The 23,096-nt window shown below is 36.5% G+C and overlaps 1 protein-coding gene across 1 annotated transcript; it reads right to left on the reverse strand.

Moving 5' to 3' along the window:
• Positions 1-14: 14 nt before the first annotated feature.
• Positions 15-5,033, reverse strand: LOC116012621 (phosphomethylethanolamine N-methyltransferase-like). Its single transcript, XM_031252214.1, has 12 exons — positions 4,677-5,033; positions 4,454-4,569; positions 2,922-3,059; positions 2,602-2,739; positions 2,243-2,386; positions 1,671-1,781; positions 1,433-1,574; positions 1,054-1,334; positions 811-972; positions 593-646; positions 392-466; positions 15-269 (listed from the first exon to the last, which is right to left on the reverse strand). The coding sequence occupies exons 1-12, from the start codon at positions 4,690-4,692 to the stop codon at positions 174-176; spliced, it is 1,473 nt and encodes a 490-aa protein (XP_031108074.1). The 5' UTR covers positions 4,693-5,033; the 3' UTR covers positions 15-173.
• Positions 5,034-23,096: the final 18,063 nt, after the last annotated feature.

The following is a 23,096-nucleotide window of genomic DNA, read 5'->3' on the forward strand; positions in this document are numbered from 1 at the left end:
AAGCAATATATATATATAGCACAGCACACAAAAATTTATAATATAGTAATAGCCAACATTCTTTTTAACATGCCAAACATAAATAGTCAATCAAATTATTGCAAGCGTAGTAAGTACTAAGTAGTTCATTGACTTGTAACAGATAAGCAAAAAGTAATAATGCTTTCTGAGGATCACTTCTTTGCAATGAACAATCCCCACCTCTGCTCTCCAGATGAGCTCCAAGCGAGCTTCAACTTCCAGCCTCCAACTATGTCATTGTAGTCCTCCTGAAAACATTTCATTTCATGTGGAAAAGTATATATAGATATGCCATTAGTTCCATGCATGCATGACACAAGATGATTTGGAGAAATGGAATGGTACTTAATAGATAGATGGGTCGACGTACTTCTGAGAAGTCTTGGATAAATGCTTCTTTTTTGTTTTCCACAGCATCTAACTCCTTCTGGAGCACTTTCATGAACTGCAACAACAAAAATGCAGTACATAATATTATTATGTTAGATTTACACAGTAGAGTGGGGTATAGAGTTAGTTATACATATAGTCTCAGGCACGAAAGACCCCTATCGATATTGAGGAGGAGTACCTGATCGGTTCGGTCCTCTGCAATCACATCTTCAAAACCAGCATCTCTGAGCATCTAGATATATATATATATATATATATATATATATACCAGAGAGACAAACAAAATTGAATCAATCTTACAAGGAGGTTCAACAAACATATATATGGAGAGCAAAAAGATTTAAGTAACTAAATGAACAAACCAATTTTTCTTGCTTTTGACAGACAGATACCTACCTGGCCATATTCTTCTACATCATGTAAGTCATACCCCCTTTGCTTAATATACCCTGCAAATTCTTCTGATGGAGGTCCAGACCTTTTGCAGTAATCACTAATGAGGACTTTGCCACCTGGCTTCAACCATCTGTAGAATGACTTGAAAAGTGCAGGTTTGTCCTGCAAAAACATAAAAAGGTAAAGAGAAATTAAACCAAGTTTTATGGATGGAGCAAAGTGAATTATTATTATTATTATTACTTGAATATGAAGAATGGTGTCGCGGCTGTAAATGATATCAAAGGTGGCATCAGGATATGTTTTCTTAGTGCAATCAGCAACCTCAAACTCAACACTGCACTTAAGGCCAATAGCACGCTCCAGGGCAATAGAGATCATGTTGGTGGACAGGTCAATGCCAATTACATGGACATCGTAGTTCTCAGCCATGTAAAAGTCACCTCCACCAATGCCACACCCAACATCTAGCACTTTTTGCCCAGGCTGGAGATCCAATTTCGCAACAAATTCTTTTGTTGTCTCTGTTCAGAGCAGCAACCAAATCAGAACGCGAGGACTTCCGTTCCTAAATTCACAACTTAAAAGGAAATAAATATATGAAACACTTGAACGAGCATACCAAGCCCTCCTGTGCTCACAAAGCCTGGTCCAAAAACTCGTTCATATCGCAATATACCACTGCATTTATATTGGACAGTATCCAAGAACCGCTGGAATCCCCTGTCACCTTCTGAACTAACCTTCTTCCATACCCAGCAAATCTGCAGGGTGCAGCAAATAATATGTATGCATCTTTCTTCTCTTTTTTTTCCCCAATAACATTGAGTGAATAATGAAAAACAAAAGTACTGTCGTACCTGATTTTGATTCTTTTTGTTTCTGACATAAGCTCCAATGCACTTGCAAGCAATCAGAGAGAGTTCAAAGGATTTTCCCTTACCAACATTCAAATGGCATTCTTTGAAGACCTGCAATCATCAATCAGGGTCAAATTAAAGAAATACACTAATATGAAAAAGTTAGCCTTAGGATTGGTTTAAGATTGATTCATGAATGAAAAGTTGGCAACTCAACAGTAACATGGCTAGATAGCCAATAATGATGATCCAAAATCATGATAAACTAGATGTAATTTAATAATTGCTGGGTTGGGTTGACCCTAAATTATATGAAATTGAACTGAATTCTCTTTCATTCATTTTTAAATAAATTAAAAGAATTTTCTTTCTTTTACAGTATTGATTTATGAGGAGGATTTAAGATACCAGGCAAAAGCATGGCAAAGAATATTCAGCATATGGCATGTGATTGTATGAATTTGGTAAGTATCATAATCAGTATCGTTGCATGAATAATGTTTCTTCGTAAGACACAATAATCGAGCTTTTAGTTATGCAAATTGCAGAAGAGATGGAAACAAAGTTGAGACCTTTGTATAAAATTTAGGAACTCGGTAGTGAGTTGGATTGTTCTTTCTCTTGTGATCTCCAGATTGATGGAAGCATGATTCTCTGAAGAATATGTACCCACCAACTTTCAGCCACTTGACCATCCTCTCTGCTAGGCTCTCAACCTGCAGGCAATGGATAGGACTTTAAGGAAATAATAATATTCAAAAAAGGCCATTCAAGGCAAACAAACAAATCTGATGGAAACTAATTAAAACAAAATTGTTTATTCCTCTATCTTTCATATGATGTTACACTTTTGGATGGTGAGTTTACAGTTAATTATGTTTGATCTTGTATCCATGAATACACAAGTCCAAAGAGAAAAGAATTAATTCACCTCTTGATCAGAAAGGTACATGAGCAGCCAGTTGGAAAATATTAAGTCCATAGACTCATCTGAGAAATTCAAGTCTTCAGAGGCTACATCAGCACACATAAACTTGATATTTCCAAGGTGCCCATTGATGGCTTCATTCTGCAATTCAGTTTTAAGTGTTTAGAGGTATTATATCTAGCAAAGTTATCATCAAGTTTAGATGAAACCCACATTAAGAAAATATTAATCCTCAACAAGCAAAGTTATTATTGAACTAACAGTCCTATCAAACAACAAAAGAAAACAACAGGAAACACTGAAAAAGGTTAAGTGCCATATACCTTCTTAATTGCACTTTCAATGAAGTCCAGAGCTATAACTTGCCCTGCTTTTTGAGCTAATTCACCGGTGAAACGCCCAATACCAGCACCTAGTTCCAACACAGATTTCCCTTCATATGCAGGAAGCATAGAAAGCACCTGGATGAATGGGCGGGAAACAAAATTAAGATTTAATAAACATCAATATTAGAAGACAATCAAACACAGAATCCTGTCCAAGCAGAGGAGAGGAAAATACAAACAAATTAAACACTTTAATTAAAAATAAAATAAATAAAAAAACAGTGATTCTACCTTTCACATCCTTAAGCGTCAACAATATGTGACTGCTTCTTTGTATATATGATTAATAAGCAAATTTATTTTTTAACACGTGAAGTGAACATTAATAAGTATAATTGGAAGGGAAAATAACATTTATCTAAAAAAAAGAAATTAAATTTAAGGCTTGAGATCTAAACCCAATAAATAAATAAATCCACCATCTTCATTAGAGTATCTTCTTGAAATTTTATACTTGGAACTTCACATTTTAAATTATCTTGTATATATTTTATAAAATCTAAATTATATTAAAAATTTATACATAATAATAAGTTGAAAATTTTAAAGAAGATTGAAATCTAAAATTCAATTCCAACAAAAAAGGTTTAGAAACAGTTCTAAAGAGGAAGAAACTTCTATGCAACAGAAAATTACTTAGGAAATTTTTTTTTTAAAGGAAGATATTTCCTTCGAATATTTAATATTAGTTTTTTTAAAAAATAAAACTAGTTGAAAAAACCTTTAATAAAAGTAAAATTTATAATTAATTTTTAGATACCGTAGGATCCTGTATTGTAGTAGCCTTTTAATTTTTCAAGGTGCCCCTCTTTTTTTAAAAAAGGTATAATCAATTTCTCTACAATCTCATTAGACAACTAATAGAAAATATATGAATAAAACAATACACCAAAAATCGATTTTTTTAGTAATTAAGTAGTTACCTTAAGGATAGTGGTCTTTAGAAATATTTGGGTCAATTTGTGGTTTAAAAGAAGCAACTGAAATTATAAAGTCATCTCATCCATAATTATAGGATTATTTCTATATTTGTGTGTTATCTATACATGGAAGTTATTATTATTATTATTATTATTGAGATCTCTGCCAATTTAAACATTTTATTTTCTTTAACTAAATAGTCAACTAATTGGAGTGGGTTCGAGCCTTAATGGAGGCAACTGTTGACTCTTTGTATTTCAGTAGGTTGAGAAAGTAGAGACTAAAGTTCAAACTTCGACAACGGCACATATACTACATTGTAACAGAGTCGGTAGCACTCAAAAAAAATAGGGGAGGTATTATGCCCAAATGGACAGATCTCTTGTGTACAAGAGTGGGAATTCAACCTTATGGTTGGTCAAATAAGCCCCAAACGGCCGAACCGTATTGAAGGCGATGGTGGAAGGCGCCTTCCGCCGCCGGATTATGGCGATCCGTCAATGGAGAACAGAGAGAGGAAATGGAAGAAGAAGAAGATTTAAAAGTACCTCTGGTCTCTCTTCTTTGTCTAGATCAGTAGCCTTAGAATCAAGCATCATGGCCTCCACGGTCAGCTCCGTGGAGTGCTCAATCCAGTAACTCTTCTGAACCTCACGCTCTTGTCCTGTAAAGGACATAATTCACATTCAATCAAAACCCAGAATCGCAACAGATAAATAAAAACAGAAAGTGATCAAGTCTCTTCCATTATACGTTCATTGAACGACGGACCTTGAAAAGCTGCCATGGCTGATTGGATGATCGCTGTAAAGAGGTTAAAAAAAAAAACCAAAAAAACAGGGAAAAGCAATGCGGACAATTTGTAAATTATGGATGAAACGCCGCTATGGCTAACAGCCCTCAACCGCGAGGCGAGATCTAGTGAAGGAACGGGATCTACGGTTGCAAGCTTTGCCTCTCTGCTGCATCCAAAAACAGAAAGGATTTCTGCTATACTTATAGAGCAAAGAACAAGAAAACTTGGACTTCACTGTTAGTATTGAAAGGGATGGATGTGGTGGCGGAAGCCGGAACTCTAATAGTGTTAGTAGATGAATGCCAAGTGCGGATCATAGAAGAGATGAGGAAAATGCGAGAGGACAGGTGGAGAAGAATATTTTATAACCAATGTGACACGTGATTACGATCTAACAAACTTCACCATTACCTGCGAAAACCCAAACATTTGAAAATTGAAATGCATGTCATTTGTGCATTTACCGGGCTGTTTGGTTCGGATCATCTTATAGGTAATCTGAGTCTGGTAATGTTATATTACCTTGTTTGTTTCAAGTTATGAGATTACCTGGTAATGTTATATTACCTCAAAGCTGATGTAGCGGTAATGTTTCAACGTAATGTGATTATCCCCATTTTTTTTAGGTAATCTAAGATTACCTTGAATTATTCCAACTTTGTCCTGATTAACTAATCCTTAATAATAATAATAATAATAACACAGTAACATATATAAAATAAATATATGTTTATATAATCAAATATACATGAGTGTATATTTATATATTTATTTTTTTAATATTAAGCATCAATACATTCATACATATAAATAAATAAAAATACACACAATAAGGCACACAAATAAATATATATATATATATATATATATATATATATATATATATATATATATATATATATATATATAGATATTATAGTAAAAGGGTGTGATTGGTAACCCGGAAAATGATTTCCGGAAATCATTTTCCGGGCTTTTGGTGTTTGGCAATATCCAGAAAATGTGGTCCACGGAAAATGAGCTCATTTTTCCAGAAAATGACTTCCGGACAAAAAATTCGGAAGTCATTTTTCGAAAACGGAAAATGGCTTCGTGCGACGTTTTTTTGTAAAAAAAAAATAAAAAAATTATTTCTAATTTCTAATAAATATTATTAGTTTATATATTTTTATATTTTAAATAAAATAATAAAATATATAATTATACATTTCTACTCATTTTCCGAAAAATGAACCAAACACACACAGACAGTTTTTCAGAGTACATCCAAACACCAAAAATGAACTCATTTTCCAGAAGTCATTTTTCTGCTTTCCAAACACACCCTAAGTTTATGTTAGGACCAGGGCAGAGTTATGCTATTTTTAGTAGAGTCAATTGATACCACTAATATTTTATTTCTTATTATTTATGTGTACATATTTTTTTAAAAAGTTTTAAAATTGACCATCAAAATATATAAAATTAAGGTGATATTAAAGAATTAAAAACATAACTTACTTTTTACTTTAATGTGATTTAAAAATTATGTATTGATAGAGAAGAATTCAAGTGCGAGTATAGCTTCCCGTGTAGTTGTGCGGTTGATTAAAAAGACGCACCTTAATAATACAAACCACGCACCTAAAGTTTTAAAATAGTGCACCCTAAGTACACAAACCACGCACTTAAGCACACAAACAAAGCACCTTAAGAACACAAACCACGCGCACCTAAAACTTTAGTTCGACACACCTTAAGTACACAAACCACGCACCTTAAGCACACAAATAAAGCACCTTAAGAACACAAACCACACGCACCTAAAACTTTAGTGCGACGCACCTTAAGTACACAAACCACGCACCTTAAACACACAAACAAAGCACCTTAAGAACACAAACCACGCGCACCTAAAACTTTANTATATATATATATATATATATATATAAGGATATTATAGTAAAAGGGTGTGATTGGTAACCCGGAAAATGATTTCCGGAAATCATTTTCCGGGCTTTTGGTGTTTGGCAATATCCAGAAAATGTGGTCCACGGAAAATGAGCTCATTTTTCCAGAAAATGACTTCCGGACAAAAAATTCGGAAGTCATTTTTCGAAAACGGAAAATGGCTTCGTGCGACGTTTTTTTGTAAAAAAAAAATAAAAAAATTATTTCTAATTTCTAATAAATATTATTAGTTTATATATTTTTATATTTTAAATAAAATAATAAAATATATAATTATACATTTCTACTCATTTTCCGAAAAATGAACCAAACACACACAGACAGTTTTTCAGAGTACATCCAAACACCAAAAATGAACTCATTTTCCAGAAGTCATTTTTCTGCTTTCCAAACACACCCTAAGTTTATGTTAGGACCAGGGCAGAGTTATGCTATTTTTAGTAGAGTCAATTGATACCACTAATATTTTATTTCTTATTATTTATGTGTACATATTTTTTTAAAAAGTTTTAAAATTGACCATCAAAATATATAAAATTAAGGTGATATTAAAGAATTAAAAACATAACTTACTTTTTACTTTAATGTGATTTAAAAATTATGTATTGATAGAGAAGAATTCAAGTGCGAGTATAGCTTCCCGTGTAGTTGTGCGGTTGATTAAAAAGACGCACCTTAATAATACAAACCACGCACCTAAAGTTTTAAAATAGTGCACCCTAAGTACACAAACCACGCACTTAAGCACACAAACAAAGCACCTTAAGAACACAAACCACGCGCACCTAAAACTTTAGTTCGACACACCTTAAGTACACAAACCACGCACCTTAAGCACACAAATAAAGCACCTTAAGAACACAAACCACACGCACCTAAAACTTTAGTGCGACGCACCTTAAGTACACAAACCACGCACCTTAAACACACAAACAAAGCACCTTAAGAACACAAACCACGCGCACCTAAAACTTTAGTGCGACGCACCTTAAGTACACAAACCACGCACTTTAAACACACAAACAAAGCACCTTAAGAACACAAACCACGCGCACCTAAAACTTTATAGCGACGCACCTTAAGTACACAAATCATGCACCTTAAGCACACGAACAACACGCCTTAAGAACACAAACCACACACCTAAGGTTTTAAAATAACGCACCTTAAGAAGAAAAACTGCGCACCTAAAACAACCGCACCTAAGAAGGCCAATCGCACGGGAACCCATTTTTATGTGTGTGTGTGTGTGTGTGTGTGTGTGTATAACATTTTCCTTAGTTAAGATTTTTTCCCACTAGTTTTTTTTAAGTCTAAGGTTTTTTAATGAGGTAACCGGCGCAAGTCACGGACTATATGGTTAGTTTTTCCTGACCGAACCCTCATTCATTGGCACTTAAGGTTGTGTTCTTTTTTCCCTAGCTAAGATTTTTTCTTAGTCTAAGGTTTTTAACAAGGCAACCGACGTAAGTCACGGACTATATGGTCAGTTTTTCCAGCCCGAACCCTTGCTCGTTAGCTCGACGTCAGGGCACGGACTGGGGGCTACTTGATATACCGCCCTGTAACACCCCAATTTTCACATCTCGGATTTATTGCAAAATCCCTAATAATACATTGCGGAAGTATCTAACCAGCAAAAAACTGGGTGTTACCGCCACGCTTAGGTATCTCTCCTATACCCAAACGCTAATGCTAAACTTACAACATCAAATAACCACATCAATATTCCAACTTAATACATATGGAAATAATTCTTCCAGGGTGTCTATTCTAGGATAGAGTAGTCTTTAACCTCGACTCCCATCCTATTCAGAGCTCATCGGGCCACAGAGGCCCACGCTAGACTGCATCTAATAAAGGACACAATGAAGTGTAGTTAGCGCGACCTGCATCTAATAAAGGACACAATGAAGTGTAGTTAGCGCGACGGCTAAGTAATAAAGGACACAATGAAGTGTAGTTAGCGCGACGGCTAAGAAAGGAAATCCATTGTCACTCAAAAGTAAACAAAGGTTTCGAAAAACATAATACTCAGAAAACTGTAGCTTTACCCATAAGTTGCAATCTACCTGCAACCAGATTATGACAAAGGAAAGCATAGTAGAGTACACGAGTTGCATCAACATATAATACTTTTCATTTCCGAAAATTTCCATCATTTAATTCAAAAGAGTTTAACAACACACACTTTACTATTCAACTCTGGTGACATTTTACTCTGCGATCTAGTTACGGAGTAACTAGATTTTATAATTAGTGAAATCACTTAATTTCTTTTTGGATAGATATAGTGTAATCTTAGAATGGTTTCAAGAACCTCGGGCCGCGGCACTCATGCCTCCCGCAGCTCAAATGTCTCAATAATTTCATAACTCCTTCTCTTCTCAGCGAATAGACTTCGCTCTGCAGTATGAATTGATCATACAAAAACATTTCAATAACTTTCTCTCTTCTCAACGAATAGACTTCGCTCTGCAGTATGAATTGATCATACAAAAACATTTCAATAACTTTCTCTCTTCTCAACGAATAGACTTCGCTCTGCAGTATGAATTTCTCTCTTCTCAACGAATAGACTTCGCTCTGCAGTATGAATTTCTCTCTTCTCAACGAATAGACTTCGCTCTGCAGTATGAATTTGATCATACAAACCTCGGGCCGTGGCATTTCCAGCCTTCCCGCAGGTCTCCTTATCCCAACCTCGGGCATTTCCAGCCTTCCCGCAGGTCTCCTTATCCCAACCTCGGGCCATGGCACTCCAGCCCCAGGTCTCCTTATCCCAACCTCGGGCCATGGCACTCCAGCCCTCCCGCAGGTCTCCTTATCCCAACCTCGGGCCATGGCACTCCAGCCCTCCTGTAGGTCCCCACCTTATTCCAGAAATTAAGGGTAGCAAACATGATTCTTTATTTTCCTCGAGTTTAATTAGCATATTCACATGATGACTCAAAACAATCATACTTGTTCAAATATGTTTCCAAAATACCCATATTTGTTAATGATTTTCGTTATAAAATTTCCAAGTGACAAGAGTCACATTTGTTTCTTAAAAACACCATTTTTCCTACCAAATTGAGGAACATGATTTACAAAATAATATTCGAGCTTTCAAAAATTTACTCGGTTGCCCGTAGGCCTTTCAAACATCATAACACTCGGGAATAAAAACATCGGGGTAAGGTTCGGTCGAAAACGAGTCCGCGTCGCGCGGACTCGCGGTTGTCCGCAGCAGCGGACGCACGGCGAATGCGTGCGTCCGAGCCGCATCCGCTGGTTCGGCAAATGGCGCCGAAATTGGGCGCGCGTCCGTGCCAGCGTCCGGCCTCTCGGCCGTGACGCCGAAACTCCTGGGCGTCGATGGACGCGCGTCCAAGGCCGCGTCCACTCGATTCTGCCCACTTCGGGCAGCAAAAACGGGGTTGTAACGTCCCGATTTTCCACTATTTTCACAAGTATAAGCTTATATGGACGTAAACACAACATATACATGCATAAATTAACTATGAACATGCATACAAAAGTTACCAAAAATCCAAAATGTAGTTTCTTGAGCCAACTTGTAGATCCATAAACTTAACACAAAATATTTTCATATAAAATTCCTAGTCACATAATTTACTAGCATTTGATCACCTTCAAGTGACTAAGCCTACTTAAGGGATTCCTTACCTCTTTAGAAGATTTTAAAACCGTAGAAGTTGATGATTTCCTCCTTCGAACCTTTCACCAAAGATCCTAAACAAAATCACCATAATAACAACATTTTCATGAACCTTTAGTTTACACTTCGGTTCTAGGAAGGATTCAACCGAACAAAACCAAAGCCTTACCTATACTAGAGCACTTGAGTTGAAGAGATGCTTAGGGAGTTCTTGATCACAAAGTAGAAGACTAAGTTTTTCTTTCTTCTTCTTTTTCCTTATGATTTTCGAAATTATGGGAGATGAGAGAGGGGATGATGATGAGTTTTGCTTGATGTTTAAGAAACAAGTGCAACATTCCCATACCTCTTACGACATGCATTAATTACCTCCACCATGTGGTAATTAGGAGTGCCACATGTCAACTCCCCATGGTAGCTCTTGAAGAGTAAAAATTCACTTTGCCAGTTTGGGGTTAAATCAGATGAAAGTTCGGAGGATTATAACTTAATTCGGGAAAATTCTAACACCAAAATTATCCTAAAAATAATCCCGTCGATAACCACTAAAATTGGGAATTTTTCGGTATCTCGCGAAATATAGGTACGAAGGTCCGTAACAATTTCACTCTTACAGTCCGTTTAAATTTCCACTTGAACTAAACAGGAAGTTCAGGCTTAATCGTATCATACTTAATAATCCATTTTCTAGGAAAATTCGAACTGTATATACATCCTTAAAAATTTTACGGTTCGTGACCGGTACGTAGATCGCAGCTTTATTAATAACTAGTCTCACTTATAGCAAGCCTTCTGAAGTACCGAGAGATCATCTCATAAATGTCATAGCTTAAAAAAAAATATTTTCGAACCTTAACTTTGTCGGAAAAACCGAGGGGTTACACGCCCTATGTATATTGTACGTTTATTCGGTATCGAGTGCTGGTCTAGGTGCCTATATAAAGGGCCTTAGCCCTTCAGTAGGGGGGGCTTTTTTTTTTTGGGCTCCTCTACACGCACACACACTCTCTCTCTCTGGAAGATCTCTCTACAACATTGAATAAGAAATAATGAAGCTTCTATCATTTCTACTTGTCATGTACATTCTTTGCACACTACTATACGAGAGATGAATTTGTTCCATCATACACCATTTGATAGTATACAAAATAATATGCTTTCAATACTCAAATAATGTACTTTCTATGAATACAAGATACATTTGATATATACTAAAAGTACATTATTTGTGTACTAAATGTACATTATTTGATAGTATACAAAGTAATGTACTTTCTGTACTCAAATAATGTACTTTCCATGCTTTCCTCGTACTCATCTCCGGTCCACAACTATTTTCGACGGGGCAAGATTATTGGGGTCATGAAGAGTAAGTCCGTGGGGCGAGGATTTTGGTTGAAATTACGTAGACACATATCAGAGAAGAGAATTGATGAGGGTCTTGTGCATTCAAGAACAATGAGAGAAACTACAATTATTCATTGAAATTCTTTTCTTCCTCTCCATCCTTCTAAAGTGTATTAGGATATGTTAGATAAATGATAATCAAATATAAGATCATAGGGGCATTGAATACATAAATACATATATATATACATACACATGAATGATTGAGTGCGTGTACTAGTGATTATATTGTAGGATGTCTGTTTCACTATCTTAGTGTGTGCACCGGTGTGGTGTGGATTTATGTGTGCATTGTTTTTGGGGTTTTGTGTTTGGTATCTCTTCTAGTTAGTTTTTTTTTTTTTGCGTAGTGTGTGCATGACATTGTTATGTTGTGTGCAATTTTGTTATATTGTTGGTGCTTCTGTGTCTTTTGTTTTTAGAGATATGGCTTTGTTGTTTCCGGGTTCTTATATGTATTCGTTATGTAACTAAGAAAGTCAAGGGAACTTAGTCTGAGGGTTCTGCAACTTAGGAGACCCCTGGTGATGAGATTTTGTCACATCGCCTTTGGGTTTTCTTGCTTAGTTGCAACTTGCAACAAGACTCGCTTTGGGATGCACCGGACTACGGGCTAGCTATAAAGGATGATTTCGACTACACTATTTGTTTTCAAATCTCAATGATCTTTAATCCAGTTGTGCACGAGCTAACTGCAGAGGATGAGATGCAATTTCCTAGTTTAAAGACTTAGGTTTCGACTACACTTTGGGGAATATGTGGATTGTGGGCTTGGGCCCTATTTTGTGAATTATATCCAGTAAAAAACATCCTGGATATTTATTCGAGGGGTAACCTGGTAGAAAACATCTTGGGTTACTAAGTCTGGTTTACTACCCGTTGGGCTTGAAATCCCAATTAGGGGGTGTGCACACTTAAGGTAGCGGTCATGTTTCCACCTGTGGTGTGTTCAGTAGGGAGTTACTGTTCAATTGGGACTTCGCTGCGGTGATGATCCTGCCCCACTATTGAGATTTGAATTCCTCCATATGTATATGTGATACTTGGAAAAGTGTTTTGAGAAATATGATTTGAATTCCTCCATATCTATGATTATTGAAGTTTACGGTTGCAATAACTCAATTTATAGTTAGTCAATAACCGCTAAGTAAAGACTTCGTTAACGTATCTATAGAACTAGTTCAAAGTCTGGTGCAGTAAAGAAATGCAAAATGCATAAGGTAAAGAATATACGGAAGAAACAGAAAGCACAAGAACGAAACAAGTTTGGTAACCCACTCCGGAATAACCAATCCTACGTATGGGGGGCACACAATATGGCCAGCCCAACTTTTCATTTCATATCAACTAATGTGTTTACCAAACAAGATGATCACGAAGTGAACGCTTCAAGGGATGTATCTGCTAATCCACAACCTCTAAACTACATTGAAGTGTCTTGAAAAGTTGGTGCAAGTTTCCCAATCTTCATAAGTTAAGACTCCCACTTAACTGCTGCTCTCCCAAGCTGCTATTGTGGTTTCTATTCCCTTCTACATCATATCTTCAATCAACTTGAGTTGAAATGAATTCATCAAGTTGTTCCGGTTAGTCTTCTAGATAAGCCCTTGAAGGAGTAATGTACAATTCAGAATTATTTCTTGAAAAATCATCATCCAATTAGGTTGAGGATGAATGCTATTTATAGATAGCATATTTAGTTTTCTTTCTAACTGAATAACCGTCTTGATCTTCATACTACACTTGGTCTTCAATCCTGGTTCGCAGCCAATCTTGGAGTCTTGTGACACTTTATGTTGTGCTAAATCTTTTAGTAGCATAGACTCAATCAAAGAGATATACAAATTTGAACTATATCCTGAACTAAATGTATTGTTCATAAAAACTAGAACAACATGAGGGAGGAAAGATGATATTAAGGAAATCCTTTTTTTTCTGAAAAATATTAATTTTATTAACAATCTCCCCCTTTATTTTTGAGTATTATGACAATGCATTTTTGTTAAAAACCAACTTAATAAACAATACTCTACTTAGAAAAAGAATTAGCTCTTTTCAGTTTTGATTTCTAGTGCCTAATCAAAAGAACCTAGGGCAAATAAGTTCACAAATAAACATCTAACATAAAATCCTGAGTGAACTTTTTGCAAAAACAGCAAAGATAAAAAAAAGTAAGTGCAATGAAAGGAAATAGAGTCATATTGTTCATGGCTTTACATCAAATAGGCACCAAGGCAAAAAACAAGTAACCAAGGGGCTAAAAACCAAAGAGAACTAGTTATGCTAGTTCAACCCCAATAGTAACCAAGTGTAACCAGAAGTAGTAAATAGAGTTTTAAGTTTTTGTACTCCCCTTCTTTGCCTAAAACTCAAGAATCTATAGCCTTGTGATTTTTTGGCAGGGCTGAGTATTAAGTAACGAGAAGATGATTCAGTCGACATCTCCCTCATTAGGAGATGATTCATCTACATCCTACATCTATTGCTGAGTTTATAGATGAGCATGTGGCTAATCCTATTATCCTTCAGCTATTCTCTTCTGTAGGAGTTCATTCAGCAGTCTCGTATCCATGTCCCTCCTCCTTATCATTACTGCAATGGCATTGTTCAGATCAGAAATGCTAGTTTTGAGAACCTGCTTAGTCATCAGATCAATTTGAATAGGCAATTGTGCATCTGGACTTTCTGAACTTTTAGGTGTAACATCTATCACATGGGACTCTGTAGAAGTCTTTTGTCAACCTGTCTGGTTTTTGGTGCATCAAGCACCTTATTGGAGTATGGTTTTAGACCTTGAGCTGGCAAAATTCCATTAATTAGACTTGGGTATGGAAATTTGACCTTGGGATCCTTTTGCTCCAAAAGGTTGACAATCTGATTGAAGATGACTTGTCCAAGATCCACTAGAGTTTCAGTGCCAATCCTGTATATTAGAGATGCCATCTCAAGATTTACTTCTCCCATGTGCTCACCAGCCAACCAGTTTGTGAGTGCCAGCTTCTGAAGTATTGCAAATTTTGATGTCAAGTAGTTTGCTAGTAGACAGTTGGTTTCAGGTGGCCAATAGCTATAGAGTTCACCTGTTAGCCTTTTGGTTATCACATTAGGGGTGATGTCTCCTTTCTTTATATCCTCTGAAAGTCCCAAGTACATGTTGATCTTACTAGCTGTGAAATTGTTCCATTTATGGCGATTCCAAATTGTGCCATAGAGAGGAGAATTGATATTCTTAACTTCTGCAATAAGATTTGCATAAAATTGTTTAATAATCATGGGTGGATAAGGTCTGATCTTTGTAACACTGTTCAGTAGATTAGATCTTTCATAGATGGAGATCAGTTGAGTCTTGGCTCTAAATTTCTCAACATCAATTTTTCTTTCAACCAGGATGTCTCTCTTGCTCATTGTTTCCCATATGGCATCTCCTTCTATATTTAGAAACTGTGTGCATAGGGTGCTGTGGGAGGTGCTTCATCAGGAGTGTTAGGCACTACTTGAATCTGGACAGGAGTTTGTTGTTTCCTCTTCTTTTGTCTCTTGGAAGGTGCAGGTTCAGATGGTGGCTCTTCAGGAGTTGCCTTGCGCTTGGACTTTTTTGAAGTAGCAGGGGATGAGACAGAAGTTGGTGTAGGGACTGGTTCTCTTATTAACAGTTGTTGGGACCTTGTTCTTTTTCTTGGTGGGATGTTCTGCAATACTTGTATCTTTTGGACTGGTTTGTCTTGCACATCAGCATTAGAGATTTTAGCCTTTCCTTTCTTTTTGGGTCTTCAGCCATGAGTTTAGTTAATGTAGGTTTCTGTTCATCATTCTCAAGAGCAGGAAGCAAGTCTCTTATATGAAAACTTTCAATAGGGTCACTTTCAAGGAAATTTTGGGTAGTATTAGGAATGTAAACAGGTGTTTCTAGTGTTGCAAGCTTAGTTTAAGTGGGTTGATCTGTTTCAGGAGTTTTGGGCAGAGTGATGTTTGTCATAATTTTGAGAACCCTTGCTTCTAGGAATTGGTTTAGAATGGTCTGGAGTTGTTGAGATGTCAAACTTATGGGTTCGACGGTGGTTTGTTTCATCAAAGAATATGGATCAGGTAGATTATCAGAAACAACAAGTTTTTCAAGAGCAACTGATCTTGTTAATTTAGTGGGAGTGAATGTGAAGGTGGTAAAACGAGGAAAAGCTCCCCGAGTATCGTGTCTCTCGAGGATGACAAATTGGAACGAATTAGTTTGTTGGCATTTTAGAGGTTGAAAAGAAAGAGTTACGGGATTTGCTAAGATTGGAGGTCATTTGTAGGAAGGTTTGAAAGGTTGTGTGGGTTGTGATAAAAATAAATGGAAAGGTGGAGATCGGGGCCTTAGGCTTCTCTATGTGGTCTATCTTTGTATGGTTTCGTGAGCTAGAGATGTGGAGTAGACTAGGGAGTTCATGGCACATCACCAAGTGGCGTCACACTTGGACTCCCACATCCTCATTCGGTTGGGGCATTTTGTCAAACACCTTGTCTACAACTCCTCTCGGACCTCGTCCTTTCGAACTAAGGGCGGAGATGTGGGTGAGTTGGACTCGTGAGTGGCCGCTATCGCGCACACACTCACTTCCTTTGGGTTTGCTACCTAATGTGGCCACAAAAGGCACAAAGCTTGAAGAGCATCATCCACACAAGTTCATCATCCAACAATCAAAAAGCTCACATTTAATCTAGCAGTTTATATCAAGCATCCACATAGATTAACCTTGGGGCCACCAATCCCCTTTCTAATCTACTCTAACATTCTAAAGAAACAAGAAAAAGAAAGGAAATCTCAAAGAAGCAAATATTAGATTAAGAGTTGGATAGAATAGTTACCACCCTCAAGAGGGGAGTCTTTTACAATTTGTCTTTGAAATCCCGATCTTCCTCCTTGCCCTTGAAGCTAATCTAATCTAGGAGAAAATGAATTTTTCCCCAAGAGGGGAGAAAACCCTCTACAATTTTCAGATCTATCCTGTTCTAAAAACTTCTCTCTCTAGGTTTAGGGCAAAAGGGATTTATATAGGTGACAAAAAGGAACAAATTTCCCAAAATGGCCTTTGGCCCGACCACGCATGCCACCACGCGTGGTGGTGGGCGTGGATGGTTACTGGAAAGATTCCACGCCCAGCTACACGCATGTGAGGCTGCGTGGGATGATACTGCATTGCGGCTTCGTTTGTCTTTTGCTCTATTTTAGTCTCAAATCCCTCTCCAACCTGTAAAATATCTAAAAACTCTTCCTAGGATCGATGTTAGAAGATTTTAATCACATCTGAGCTAAAATGCATGCAATTGTTATGATCGGATGGCAAAACATTGCACTTCTAATCTATTTTAGACCCTTTTTGAGTACCATTCTTGGTGCTTATCAAAGTTTCCACAGTTAGATCTTGCTTGTCCTCAAGCAAGCATACTTTTCTAAACTCTAATCATATAAGCACCAAGGATAGTTCATTTTCCTTCATTGTCAATTGATCAAGCGATATGTAGGTGTTCGGAGTTGAGCGGGTGAAATTCCCTACACTATCTACCAAGACCACTAAACTCATGCCGACCGAATGTAAGAAATATGCTAAGGAAGTGAGGTCTCAAGAGATGGATATGACATAAAGAGTTTTGCTCACACCTTCAAGCATGCAAGTGACAGAAGAGTTTCACCTTGTATTTTCTAGGGGCCTCCAGCCGATCCGACTAGTGGGAATGATGTGCGTCCCTCAGCCAATTTCCAACCAAAACGCCAAAGCCCCTTTACGTTAATATAAGGGAGGGCAGGGACATGGACCGCTCATCGCCATGGCTTGGGCGATCACTCTATTTTCTAACTTCCTAGGATAACGTCATCAGGCGACCCGACTTCACATGGAGCCCCATGCTTTTTCGAAGACAGTGCAATGGGTGCCTGAATCCTAGCGAAGTGGCTCACCTCCTCTCTATTTTTCTCATCTTTCAGGATCTCTTCGGGGTAACTGACTTCACATGGATCTCCATGCTTTTTCGAAGACGGTGCAATGGTTACCCCGTATTCAAACTAGATGGCTCACCTCTGTTTTTATCTCTAGGAGTGGCCTTTGCCCTTTCTTTTCACCATATCAACCCCTCATGCCTTTTTCTAGGGATTAGGGATTTTTCACTCTAAGCTCACTTAGGCTCACCTTTTGCCCCATGTCCTGCTAAGATTAGTTAAATTTTCGGGCTTCGCAATTCTTATCTTTCTAAAACTCAAAGGATTCACACTCCCACTTCGAGAGATCCTTGACTAAGGTCCAAACAAAATACAAGGTGAAGAAATGCAAGCACACATAAAAATTTTCAATTTTGGGTCAGATTGTGCAAATTGGTGCAAAGTGTAATTTCCAAAGCATATTTAGAACATTCAATTTTTGGCACAAGGTTAGGAGCCTTCCTAGATAGTATTGGCAATAACACGCCCTCTAGTTCCTATACCTTATTACTCAATTAATTGACTATTTCAAGAAGCATACACCCTTTCCACACTTAAGAGTAAACATCGTCCTCGATGTTTCCGTAAGGAACGGAGGAAATAGGATATATGTTCGAAGGGTCCTACACACGCCCTTTTCCACACTTAAAAGTGTAAACTAGGCTGAAATAATTCGAATAAGATCACATCCGACATAACAATCTTATGCAACTCTTCATGTGTGATATAAGAAAATAAAGCAATCAAATCAAACAGGGCATTTAAGAGGGATAAAAGAAATACTCACAATGTGCATCCCTATTAAAATTTTGCGCAGTTTGTACTTGCCCTTCAAAATTTGGTCAGAGTAAAGGTAAAGAAATAAGTGAAGAATTGAGAGTCTACCTTTCAAGATTGGTTTTCTTGGATGATGGTGGAGTGGTCTCTTCTTCTCCTTATTTGTGGGTTGCCTCCCATGAGCGCCACGTTTAACGTCTTTGGCTAGACGAAACGTGCAAACAAGACATAACAGGAATATAACTGTAATACCCTGATTTTTTTTACTAAGGAAAATAATTATTAAGTTGAGAATGGTATTTATTTTCTTTAGCATAAAAAAGAAAATTATTTTTTTGTTCTTGTAGAGACTTGAACACAATCCCTTAATTTTTCATCTCAAGATCTTTACCATCAAGCCATCTCAATTTTCATATTTTTATTGTAAATTAGTATGTTGATATATTATTTTATGGTATATTTATTTAATATGATGCTTATACTTGAATTCTTTGAAAAAGTCTTATGAAGGTTATATTATTATTAAAAATTCTAAATAAGAAAATAATTTCATTCTATAAAAGTATATTATGTACTGTCTACTTTCATTTATATATATGTATATATATTTGGTTATAAATCTTATCTTTTTACGTAGTATATATATATATATATAAATATATTTGTAGATTAAGTATATAATATATATGTATGTTTAAAGTCTGATATATATTAAAAACAAATTTGACAATGAATGTGGATCCAATAGTGTCCATATTAATTCTACATGTGGATAATTGTGGTCAACCTAATCATCAAATCAATTTTCCACAAATTAAGCCTTTCCATAATTTTAATTTTCTATTCTTTTATTCTTACCTTTTCTCCTCAGACCAGGATTACATAAAATCTCCTTCATTCATTTCTTTTTGTTGGCCGAAAAATTCTAGTTCTTCCTACCCTCTTCAATTGGCTGAAATTTCACTACTCTTTAAAAAAAAAAAAAAAAAAAATCTCCATCATGGGTCAAGAGTGTTGAGACTTTAATCTTTCATTCCAAAAGGTGGATTAGCATGGGATCAAGAGTAGGCTTTGATGTGAATTTTGAGGATATCGTATCTATGAGTAAGTGTTTATGTCCACTTCTTTATTCTACTCTGTGAAATTTGTGTTTTTAAAGGTATAAAAATTTATATCTTTTTGTAAGTGGATTAGGTCCATACTTTATTTTGCTCGTAAATTGTATACATGATGTGTTATGAAAATCCTTAAAGTATGAATATGTTGTTCATGGACCATGTTAATTTGGTGAAAATTTTCCTACAAATTCTTGTGTATGGAATCTTCTATGTGATTATTAACTAAAGTTAATATGTATATTTTGTGTTCTGTAATTTCTTGTGGTTGCCGTGTTTATGCTTCCTAGAAAAATGTATATATTTGTTTATTTATTTATTTACAATATATGTATATGTAATCGTATATATGTATATGATTGTTTCTTTTTAATATATATACATGAATGTGGATGGCGTATGTACATGCTTATTTGTATGTGTATGCTATTTGAAATTTGTTATTGGATTACATACGCAACCTCTGTGTGTATATGATTAGTGTGTTATGCATATAGTATGGTAATTAAGTATAAAATATTTATTTGTTCATGTACACATATTCTGGATATAATTTATGTAACACCCCAATTTTCACATCTTGGATTTATTACAAAATCCCTAATAATACATCGCGGAAGCTTACATCTAACCAGCAGAAAACTGGGTGTTACCGCCACGCTTAGGTATCTCTCCTATACCCAAACGTTAAGGCTAAACTTACAACATCGACATCCACTTCCATCCTGTTCAGAGCTCATCGGGCTACTGAAGCCCACACTAGACAACATCTGTTAACAGAAAACACATTGAAGTGTAGTTAGCGCGACGGCTAAGTAAGGAAATCCATTGTCACTTAAAAGTAGACAAATGTTTGAAAACACAAATAATTTGGAAGTTCGTAAAGTTTTTACCCATGATTTGAAAACCTACCTGCAACCAAATGATTCACAGATAGTATAGTAGCGTATATAAGTTAAATCATGTAAAGTTTTCTCAGTTAAATACAATGGCATAACTGCCGCTCAAATCATTTTCATGTCCTTTCAGACAAGTTTGCAAAACTTTCATTTCCAGGAATTTCATCATTTTTGTCTCAAAGAGAGTTCAGCAGCACACTTCAGTGCTCGGAATTCATCACATTTCACTTTTCGACATAGTTACAGAGTAACTATAATTTTCATGGTCAGAAATTCACTTAGTTTCCCCTGAGTAAGCACGAGGCTTTCTTTTTGAATATTTCTCAATTCCCCACCTTTGGAGTATTTTCATAACTCCCTCTCTTCTCAGCGAATAGACTTCGCTCTGCATTATGAATTGATCATACAAACCTCGGGCCGTGGCATTTCCAGCCTTCCCGTAGGTCTCCTTATCCCAATCTCAGGTCATGGCACTCCAGCCCTCCCGTAGGTCCACCCTTATTCCAACCCCGGGCCGTGGCATTTAAGCCTTCCCGTAGGTCCCCACCTTATTCCAGAAACTAAGGGTTTGAAAACATGATCCTTCCTTCAGTTTTTCTTTCTTAAATCATTTCTTTTGGACATATTTCACAATTGAGTCCAATACTTAAAATTGGCTACCTCATTAGCCCCTGAAGGATTTTCAAAATACTTTCAGTGCCCGCAGGCTTTTCAAACACCATTTTCTCATCATTCTCACGTAGAGTGCCCACTCACTAAAAGTGGTATTTTTCCCTCAAAAAAAATAAGGTCTTGACAACCTGTATAGCATATGTTCTTCAACGTAAGTTTTCATAAACATTTAACTTGCCCAAAGGCTTTTCAAGCATAGCTCAAGTACGAGCAAAAATTGGAAGAAAACACAGCTGAACACAAGTTGGTCACTCATCGGATACTTATATATTCTACTAACACTACATATCTCCATTCCCAATACTTATTCCTTATCATGAACTTCAGTCCATCTTACAATCCAATCATCATCAGTAATCCATAATCATGGTTCCACCATTAACTAATAATAGATAGNTGTATGTGTATGCTATTTGAAATTTGTTATTGGATTACATACGCAACCTCTGTGTGTATATGATTAGTGTGTTATGCATATAGTATGGTAATTAAGTATAAAATATTTATTTGTTCATGTACACATATTCTGGATATAATTTATGTAACACCCCAATTTTCACATCTTGGATTTATTACAAAATCCCTAATAATACATCGCGGAAGCTTACATCTAACCAGCAGAAAACTGGGTGTTACCGCCACGCTTAGGTATCTCTCCTATACCCAAACGTTAAGGCTAAACTTACAACATCGACATCCACTTCCATCCTGTTCAGAGCTCATCGGGCTACTGAAGCCCACACTAGACAACATCTGTTAACAGAAAACACATTGAAGTGTAGTTAGCGCGACGGCTAAGTAAGGAAATCCATTGTCACTTAAAAGTAGACAAATGTTTGAAAACACAAATAATTTGGAAGTTCGTAAAGTTTTTACCCATGATTTGAAAACCTACCTGCAACCAAATGATTCACAGATAGTATAGTAGCGTATATAAGTTAAATCATGTAAAGTTTTCTCAGTTAAATACAATGGCATAACTGCCGCTCAAATCATTTTCATGTCCTTTCAGACAAGTTTGCAAAACTTTCATTTCCAGGAATTTCATCATTTTTGTCTCAAAGAGAGTTCAGCAGCACACTTCAGTGCTCGGAATTCATCACATTTCACTTTTCGACATAGTTACAGAGTAACTATAATTTTCATGGTCAGAAATTCACTTAGTTTCCCCTGAGTAAGCACGAGGCTTTCTTTTTGAATATTTCTCAATTCCCCACCTTTGGAGTATTTTCATAACTCCCTCTCTTCTCAGCGAATAGACTTCGCTCTGCATTATGAATTGATCATACAAACCTCGGGCCGTGGCATTTCCAGCCTTCCCGTAGGTCTCCTTATCCCAATCTCAGGTCATGGCACTCCAGCCCTCCCGTAGGTCCACCCTTATTCCAACCCCGGGCCGTGGCATTTAAGCCTTCCCGTAGGTCCCCACCTTATTCCAGAAACTAAGGGTTTGAAAACATGATCCTTCCTTCAGTTTTTCTTTCTTAAATCATTTCTTTTGGACATATTTCACAATTGAGTCCAATACTTAAAATTGGCTACCTCATTAGCCCCTGAAGGATTTTCAAAATACTTTCAGTGCCCGCAGGCTTTTCAAACACCATTTTCTCATCATTCTCACGTAGAGTGCCCACTCACTAAAAGTGGTATTTTTCCCTCAAAAAAAATAAGGTCTTGACAACCTGTATAGCATATGTTCTTCAACGTAAGTTTTCATAAACATTTAACTTGCCCAAAGGCTTTTCAAGCATAGCTCAAGTACGAGCAAAAATTGGAAGAAAACACAGCTGAACACAAGTTGGTCACTCATCGGATACTTATATATTCTACTAACACTACATATCTCCATTCCCAATACTTATTCCTTATCATGAACTTCAGTCCATCTTACAATCCAATCATCATCAGTAATCCATAATCATGGTTCCACCATTAACTAATAATAGATAGTTATCCTT

Source organism: Ipomoea triloba, chromosome 3 (assembly GCF_003576645.1).
Source record: "Ipomoea triloba cultivar NCNSP0323 chromosome 3, ASM357664v1".
Taxonomy (NCBI): domain Eukaryota; kingdom Viridiplantae; phylum Streptophyta; class Magnoliopsida; order Solanales; family Convolvulaceae; genus Ipomoea; species Ipomoea triloba.

Coding starts and splice junctions, on each gene's coding strand:
- LOC116012621 (XM_031252214.1), bottom strand. Junction 1,335..1,432: donor TGTGAGCACAGGAGGGCTTG/GTATGCTCGTTC, acceptor TGCTCTGAACAG/AGACAACAAAAGAATTTGTT. Junction 973..1,053: donor ACACCATTCTTCATATTCAA/GTAATAATAATA, acceptor ATGTTTTTGCAG/GACAAACCTGCACTTTTCAA.